This window comes from Lactuca serriola, chromosome 9 (genome assembly GCF_051521515.1).
Source record: "Lactuca serriola cultivar US96UC23 chromosome 9, Lser_US96UC23_V15, whole genome shotgun sequence".
NCBI lineage: Eukaryota > Viridiplantae > Streptophyta > Magnoliopsida > Asterales > Asteraceae > Lactuca > Lactuca serriola.
In genome coordinates this window covers 203,312,510-203,321,239 of record NC_136416.1, presented here as the reverse complement: position 1 = coordinate 203,321,239, position 8,730 = coordinate 203,312,510, and the positions used below count along the sequence as shown (strand labels likewise).

Genomic DNA, 8,730 nt, shown 5'->3' with positions numbered 1-8,730 from the left:
GTTCGGTTGAAAAATACCAATTGAGTTGAGATAGACTCGGGGCTAAAATAGACCCAGAGGTAGAATAGACTCGTTACAACCTCGAGCTGATATGTACGTATGGTATGCAATATTTTGGGGAAGTTACTAAGCTTTGTGCTTACGTTTATGTTTATGTTTAAGGTACTTACAGTTTCAAATGGAAGAGTTTAACGTGATTGTATCGCATACACCAATGTTTCACATTTTATAATACGATCTGTACTTTGATAAGTATTTTATACATTATCACACTTTGATGGGTTTGAGAATGAATGATTGTTGGTTTTGATTGACTTAAAAGCAAAAACTTTTAGTTAGTATTTTTGGGACGTTGCATGAACCAGTCTGGTGACCGATTCCCAGTTCAACTGTCGATTCAAGCGAAAAAATTTCGTACATATGATGCTAGTATGTGTCGATCTTTGAGTTGTGTACACTCTTAAAATGTTCAATTTTCTTTGGAAATGTGTTTTTTAACGGTCTAAGTAAAATCCAACTATACAAGTCCAATAAATTGGTTCAAACAGTTTTTTACCGGTTCTTTACACCTGTTTAACTCGGTTTTTGAAGAAATCGTCCGGTTCGATCCAGTCTAGAAATTGACACAAAACCGGTCCTTATTGAACCGCTCTCGTTTCCGGTTTTTAGTCCAACCAGTTCGACCGACATGTTCAAACCGATTTTTAAAACATTATGCACTTTACCTTGAAATATTGCCAAATAATATTAGAAAATGATCGTTTTACAGATCAATTATAACATTTCACGGTTCGAAATAACTCACAAAATGATCTAAAATGAATATTGCTTGTGTATATTTAGAAAAAATCAATATATATATATGAATTTAAACTTTTTAAAATAAACATAAAGTTTATCGGTTATTGCGAAATTGGAAAAGAAAATATATACCAAACAGAAAGATTTTACTTTACATCATGGTTGTCAAAATCACGATCCTGATCGTAGGATCGTACGATCCTACGATCCTAGGTATGAAAAACGATCCGGATCGTAAAAGGATCGTATTTGGGGTAGGATCGCAGGTGGGATCGTAAGATCGTAGGATCGAGATCCAATCCGATCCTACCTCCCCTTGATTTTTTTTATTTATTTTATTTATTTTTTATTTTTTTATTTTTGCAAATGAAATTTTTTTACCACTTTATGTTATTCACCCTTTACCAATCTACCATTTATCATTTTTTATTGTGACTTATGACTAATATTTTGAAGTTTTTATAACTTTTGAACGAAAAATTAAATGTTTGAAATATTTTTCATTATTAAATATTATAAATTAAAATTATATTTTATTTTGTGGGATCTTAAGATCTCGATCCCGATCTTGCAAACCCAAAAACGATCTTAGGTAGGATCCCGATCTTGACAACCTTACTTTACATACGGAGGAGATCACCATCGGCCTGTTCACACCCCAAGCCCATTTCACAGGCTATTCCGGCCCTTTTCGCAGTTTGACTTGATAAATTGTGTGGATATTTTTTGTGTAAAATCTCCTTTCTTTTAAATGATTAATTTACTAAATAGAAAGAGAACTAATAGCTAAACCTTTCTTCTAAACAAAACTCAGAATATTACATTGTTTCTGAAATGATGGCGTACTGTTTTCTAATAAGAAAAATATCACGATTTTGTATAAAGTTTAAATTACATTTTCAATATTTATTCAAAATGCCACCACTTTATTTTTTTTTTTCCTAATGGCTAATAATGTTTTTGACGTTTTTATTTATTTATTTTTTTTGTTTGCATTATTGTAGAGTTTCTGATTCTGGACGCAATTGAAGTCACTGCAAATAATGTTAGTATGATCGGAAGCTATTATTTTAAGTTTTTAACATATGTATAATATAAACAATCATATTAATAAACTAAAAATCGATCCAAAACTACTGATGAATTTTTTTTTATACATTTAGTTCTAGACATCAAGTTATTTTCTTGTTATTTCATGTTAAACTATCCAAATTGATAACTATTTAATACGTTTTTTCAAAAGAACCAAAGAAAACTGTTACTTTCTAACTAAAAAATAAAAAATATAATGTTTTTGCAAAATTATTATAGCTTGGTTGTTGAACTAATTCTTCAAAATTGAGCATAAAATAAGGAATTCCTAAATAACAAAAGCACGACAATGACACTATGTAAATCCAAATATACATATTTGTTCTGTTTAATTAATTATGTCATTTATCATCATTTCATTTTGTTCATATATGTATATAATTGACAAAGAAAAAAAATAATGTTATTTATTTTCATCAACTAATTTCTTGAAATTTATTTAATTTGTTACTATATTTTTAATAATAAGTTTAAATCATAGATATCTAAATAGAGGAAGTAAATAATAATTTGAAGAAAACAATTTTCAAAGAAAGCAACTCTCCCTAAACCCCAAACGGTGTTTGCTTGTAGCCACGAAACACAAACCACAATCATGTAATGCATACGGCGTACAATAGCACTCAACTACGCAAATTGCTTAATATACGCCACAATCCTGTTACGACAAATCCTCCTCGCTTCACTGCCACTTGCTTCATTCTCTCTCTACAATCAACGACTTATGGAGTTTCTAATCAATTAAATTCCCAAATTTTTTCAAACCCTAGCAGAAATTGACAATGGCTTCGATTCATATATTGAAATCTGGTTTATATCCGTTTTCAGCTTCGCAATCTTATTCTCGTAGGAAAGAACGGTTAATTTGTTGTGATGGCAGAAGAATTATCAAGCTCAGGTCAAAATTATTGATTAACAGAAGGTCTACGATTTCCTGCAAGGTTCAAGACTCTGAAGATAACCAAAACAAAGGTATAGCTTCTCTCCTCACATATCTTTACTTATTAGGTTCAAATCAATCGCATGATTAGATCAACAAGTGTATCGGAGTATCTAATTTCCTGTAATGTATAGTTGCGTGTTCCTTTTTCGATATTCTATCAGATGATGAACTTTTACCGGTTTAACTTTCCATATAACACCTTGAAGATGTTCTCTGTTAAAATAAATTCTTCGAATTCGAGACATAAGGGATCCATTTTTGTGATTAATTAGCATCTATGTGTTGTGATGTTGTCTGATGGAGTAGGGTTGTCGTGGGCCTGTAACTTCTGGTTATTGACTCACTCTTACACAGTTTCCGCAAGGATCATGATTATCTGATAGTGAAGCATATTAAGGGCGTTAAATTGAAATCTGTAATCCAGTAGAGTTCTGTAGAACTGTACTTTATCCTTGAAGTATATCACTCCATATGGAATAATGTCAACTGTAAACTGTTCAACATAATTGTCTGATCTTTTCATTGTCAACAGGTGAAGAACCTACAGAGTCTTTGTTTATGAAAGAACTGAAGCGACGTGGTATGACTCCAACTTCATTATTAGAGGAAAGTCGGAGCACTTCAAAAGATGAGAACTTTATATACAAAGAAGAAGATGGAGGTTTTTCAAATAGAAATGCTGTGTCAACAGATCTTGAGAAAAGTCTATCTAATCAAAGGGAAAGATCTATGGCTTTGAACAGTGAAGGCCTTGAGGTTCAAAGATTCCTACCTTCTTTAACTTCTTTATGAAATAGTTCTTGTTCAAAAAAAAAAACAAACCTTTTTTTAAGTCGTCATTCTTTTTAATTTGCGTAGTCTTTGTGTTATGTATGTATATCAGGGTTTGATTCCACGAGCTAAACTCTTGCTAACCCTTGGAGGAACATACTTCTTGGCATTTTGGCCTCTGATTCTTGTAACTGTGGCATCTTTCTCTGCTGTTTACATTGTAATCTTTCTGATCTTCATATTTGAAAGCTTTTTTAATAGATTTGCTCTTTTTTTTTTTTTTTTAATCAATGTTTTAATTTGCAGTATTTTGGACCAAAATTCGTCCATGATGCCAGCACACGACAAGTATACCTGCCCCAATATGTCGATCCGTACGCACTTCTCGAAGACCAACGGATCTCCCAAACCGCACCAAGGTTAAATTAGTAAATTCAAGTCCACAACTCTTTCTCTCTCTCTCTCTCTCTCTCTCTCTCTCTCTCTCTCCATATACATTGTAAAAACATGTAAATGTAACCAAGTTTCATTCAAGACACTTGTAAATACACAATGAAAAGTTACCTCTAGTAACTTTATGTTAAAACTCACCATTCCCAATATCATATAACCCTAATAAATCTAACCAAACCCTAACCGAATCGATACGGTTAGTTAGGAACTTAGGATACGGATTGAAACGGTTTGAATGATTGAACCGAAGTAATAAGCCCGCGGGTCGACCCGACTGCGGCCACTAGTGATACGATTAAGCATGCGAGACTTAGAATTTGCATCCAAATCCATGTGAATGAGTACTTTCGGATCTTTGCTTGTGACATGTATAATTCTATTGGGAAGTAGACTGATAGTGGCCAAAATGTACCCGCTCCAAGTAGGCCCACAAAGTCGTTGAAGAATGGAAAGATCATTGCTATTATTGTTGTTACGATCACGTACGTTGTTCTCCATGTGAGTCTGAAAACGTTGAAATCGGTTCCACATATTGAGAACTCGTTTGTTATGAGCTTGTTTTGTGGCCATTTTTTCTTGCTCCAGTTTTCGACAAATCCGAAAAATGGTTGTGCCAATACCTAGAGAATTGATCGCAAAGTGTCAAATATAACATTTTTGTGAAGAAGACATGACATAACTGGTTGTTCTGCGTTTGACAGACTAAGACCGATATAAGTGGGACAGAGATTGCAATTTTTCCCATACAAAAATGTAAAAGCAAGATGATACATATATTCACTCTTAATCCATAAAGTTGTGAATGTTTTTATCACTAAAAATATCTGTAAAAAGCTTGTTCAGTGTTGTCCAGTCTAGTTTAACCAGTAGTATTTTACCTGATAAGCACCAAGAAGATGAATAACAATGCAAATATTAGCAATATCGATGAGCCAAAACGGATCGTAAAATCCGAATCCAGTTAAGAAGTTTCCGGGTGCATCGTTTCCAAAGGCTGCGTATCCGAGCACCCCGCAAAGCATATAGAACACAGTTGATGCCGCGATTCCAATGGCTGTAGCAATTTTCATTTGTTTATTCTCGGGTGGACTGGATTTCAGTGTGTCCTGTAGTTTTATACATGTACATCACTAAAAATTCTTTAAAACTGCAACATGAGAATGTTATTTTTTTCTAGGAATTTGTAATCGACTTGCCTGAATCTCGATGAGGACAAAACAAAACGAATAGGCAAAAGCAACATCTCCTAGGGCAGAAAAGGTTTTCCACATTTTCTCCATGCCCGAAAAATCCTTATCAATTGGTCTTCCTGTTATACTCGTCTCTCCAATTCCTTCATCTGTCAACACCAAAAAAAAGTCCGGATTATATTAGATTGAACATGACATGATGGGACTGAACAAATTTTATAATGATATTTTCAATGGTGAGATAAGAATGACTATTACTCTCTTGCACAAATAAGAGAGACAATTTTTGTCCGACCGACACCAGTCTCAGCTTATAGTATAATTTGTTCTGTCATGTCATGTATAATACGTGTGACATTAACACTGACCTATGATTTTGGCGATTGAGAGACCGATGCCGATCAATGAGTATGTGAAGGACATGATAGCTGCGATGACTGAGAGGGGTGACAATTTATGAAAATTGGGCACTTGGCTTAGGATGATTTGAATGACTGCAAAAATCACCATAAACGAGTTGTTGTGCACACTACAATCCGCTTGGTGGCCGTGTTTATGGAAACAATTTGATTTGTTGATTGCACTGATAAACGAAATGTAAACCAATAAAATACTAGTATTAGAAAACTTTAACTTATAAACGGGAAAAATGGTGATAGTGTTGTGAACTTACGCCATGCTGATGGCGGTGGTGGTGGTGTATCCGATGGTTATTCCGGTGAGAACACCATATTGAGCTATGCCACAAAGCTTGTATTGAAGTGTTCCTAAAATACAAATAATGAAAATTGTAAAGGTTTTTTTTTTTTACATAGGTGACTGATGATTATTGTGATCGAGTAAAAGTAAAACTACTGAACTAAATAGAATATAGATTTGGAGTTTTAATAAATACAAGCTTAATATTCAAAATAAAGTCAGGGCATTTAATATATTAAAAAAACAAAGTATATATTCGTTGTGATTTGTGAAAGCAACTATAACATGGGTTTAAACTTTAAAACGATTTAGTGCACTTTTTAGAACGATAATCACTTTTATTAGTATTCTATAATAATTTGTAATTTGTTAAAACATTTATCACATATAATTTCAGAACCAAAGAGATGGTTTATTTCTAAAAATGTAAAATATACAAGGAAATTACCTTTTAATATACATTCATGATTCATATTAGTTTTATATCGATAAAGATTTACTTGAAGTTCAAAATTAAATTTATGACAATTAATAAATTAACATATCCTGGTATTTTTTTATAATAATAATATTATTATTATTATTATTATTATTATTATTATTATTATTATTATTATTATTATTATTATTATTATTATTATTATTATTTACTTTTACGTTATTCTTCAACTATCTTTTTTCTAATCATTTTCATTTTAAAGGCAATCAAATTTATTATATATAATTGTTCATTTTGACCAAACGATACAGACAATCACTTTATTCAGCTGGGTTGGTGGAGCCAATATATGTCTACACATAAATGTCTGTAACGTAAAATTTAAAACCTCACCAAACAAATGAGATATAGTTTTGCACAAGTGTCATACTTTTGAGCATATAAAATCTGATTTTATTAATCGATATATTTGGTTAGAAGTTTTAGGAGGAAAAGGTAATATGAAATGAATTAATAAATGAAAATAAACTTATATTTTGGAAGAAAAAAATAAAAAGAGACAAAAGATTTACCAAGATTGGCTTTTACAGCATCCATGTAAGTATAGTTTCTTTTCCCAGTAACTGGATCCGGTGATCGGTAACAATCAGTCAACAAAATTGATGTAAACATTGTAATAACCGAAAACAAAGCAAGAGTAATCGTTCCAGCTATCCATCCCAACTGTGCAAAACACCATGCTAATGATAACACTCCCGACCCAATCACTGCTGTTATTATATGTGCACTAGCACTCTTCCAAGTCCCTTTATTAAAACCCCATAAACAAAATATTAACAATCATATAGAATTTCATAGATATAAGATAGTATCTATATGTAAAATATATCTGGAGTCCAAGATTGTTTTTTCAAAAAAAAGAAAAAAAAGACTTCACTTATATATGTGAAGTGAACTCACCTGTTCGTTTTACTCTTCCATCATCGTCGAACTTCTCGTTGGGAAGATACCCTCTTTCTGCTATCGAATGACTCGACATGTTTTGCTTTACTTTTCTTTATTTTTTCTTGGAAATTTGATGATTGAATATAGAGGAAAAGTTGGGGGAAATGTAGAAAAATGAAGCTGGGAGTGTTATAATTTGATCCCTAGTTTTAGGGATACAGTTGAAGTGTGTCGATGATATTTATAGTGTGTCAAAAAGTTGTATGAACGCGAAGATGTTTTCTGATGGGTACCCACAAATTTTATATTACCAAAATAAAAATAATATAAAATTTAATAGGCTCTTAAAATTCCTTAACATTAACCATACTATATGTTTAAATCTTGTAAACTATAATTTAACATACAATTGTTGGTGATGGAAGAGATTTTACCGTTAGGGTGTGAGATTAAAAATCTTTCTTTCACCATATCGACGAACGCATGTTTTACAACGAACTTATAACCTAAGAAAAACCTCAAATTAAAAAAAAAAAAAAATCGTCTAGGAACACAAATTTAAAACTTTTATTTCAGAACAAAAAAACTCTAATCCAAAAGGTATTCTAATGGTTGGTAAAAGCCCCCGCCACCCACATCTGCATGATATAACAAAGTTATTAGGTTGACTTTAAAAACTCATGTACTTATAATTTATTTATTAAACGTTATTTTATATAATTTTACATTTTTAATAAATTTACAAGCATTTTGTCAAACACTTATACACATTTAAAAGCTATAGCTTTCGACTTCTGATAATACGTATGTCTAACTACATACATGTTACTTTTTGCCAAACATGTCCGACTCCATGGTATTAACAAATATAAAACAAATTGGGAAGATGTATCAGGTGTTGGATTAATGTCTAAGTCCATAACTATTTTGGTATGTATTTGACCTAATTATAAGCATAGTCATTTTGGGTTGCCTTCATCATAGTAATATGTAAGATGAATTAAGGAGATAAAGGTTTAATTATGATTTATTAATATATTATGAGAATAATATATTAAAGGAGAAATCATATTGTTCAATTAATATTAGTCAAGAATTAATTGATAATTAATTTTGTGACTAAAAGAGATTAATTAAACTTAAGGGACTTATTGTGTAATTATAAGATAATTACATAGATGGGCTTATGGACTCCATAGAAAGTGGAGTGGACGAATTCTATGGGGGAAACCCATTAGAAGTCGTCCAATGCTTCTAAAGAAGGAGTCCATGGGCTGCTTAGGGCTTAAGCAGTCAAATTAGGGTTTACTAGCTTGATAACCCTAATTGCCTAATTATATAAGGAGCCCTTAGGCACCAAAAACGTGGTGAACTCTTGGATTAGGGTGTCTAGACGA

General features: G+C 32.0%; 2 protein-coding genes across 2 annotated transcripts; one reads left to right on the top strand and one right to left on the bottom strand.

The window, feature by feature from the left end:
- Nucleotides 1–2,507: 2,507 nt before the first annotated feature.
- Nucleotides 2,508–4,193, top strand: LOC145072128 (uncharacterized). The gene is made up of 4 exons (XM_079018510.1): nt 2,508–2,865; nt 3,369–3,592; nt 3,720–3,827; nt 3,914–4,193. Exons 1-4 carry the CDS (start codon nt 2,676–2,678, stop codon nt 4,034–4,036), a joined length of 645 nt encoding a protein of 214 aa, XP_078874636.1. The 5' UTR covers nt 2,508–2,675; the 3' UTR covers nt 4,037–4,193.
- LOC145072127 (amino acid permease 6-like) lies at nt 4,118–7,558 on the bottom strand. The gene is made up of 7 exons (XM_079018509.1): nt 7,349–7,558; nt 6,961–7,194; nt 5,924–6,017; nt 5,619–5,833; nt 5,257–5,399; nt 4,939–5,166; nt 4,118–4,680 (listed from the first exon to the last, which is right to left on the bottom strand). The coding sequence occupies exons 1-7, from the start codon at nt 7,425–7,427 to the stop codon at nt 4,270–4,272; spliced, it is 1,404 nt and encodes a 467-aa protein (XP_078874635.1). The 5' UTR covers nt 7,428–7,558; the 3' UTR covers nt 4,118–4,269.
- Nucleotides 7,559–8,730: the final 1,172 nt, after the last annotated feature.

Bases quoted from the DNA above. Each gene is read 5' to 3' on its own strand.
- LOC145072128 (XM_079018510.1), top strand. From the start codon at position 2,676: ATGGCTTCGATTCATATATTGAAATCTGGTTTATATCCGTTTTCAGCT. The intron at 2,866-3,368 runs GTATAGCTTCTC...CATTGTCAACAG, and splicing joins TGAAGATAACCAAAACAAAG to GTGAAGAACCTACAGAGTCT. The intron at 3,828-3,913 runs GTAATCTTTCTG...TTTAATTTGCAG, and splicing joins CTTTCTCTGCTGTTTACATT to TATTTTGGACCAAAATTCGT.
- LOC145072127 (XM_079018509.1), bottom strand. From the start codon at position 7,427: ATGTCGAGTCATTCGATAGCAGAAAGAGGGTATCTTCCCAACGAGAAG. The intron at 7,195-7,348 runs GTGAGTTCACTT...GTTTTAATAAAG, and splicing joins TGGAAGAGTAAAACGAACAG to GGACTTGGAAGAGTGCTAGT. The intron at 4,681-4,938 runs GTAAAATACTAC...TCAATTCTCTAG, and splicing joins ATCTTCTTGGTGCTTATCAG to GTATTGGCACAACCATTTTT.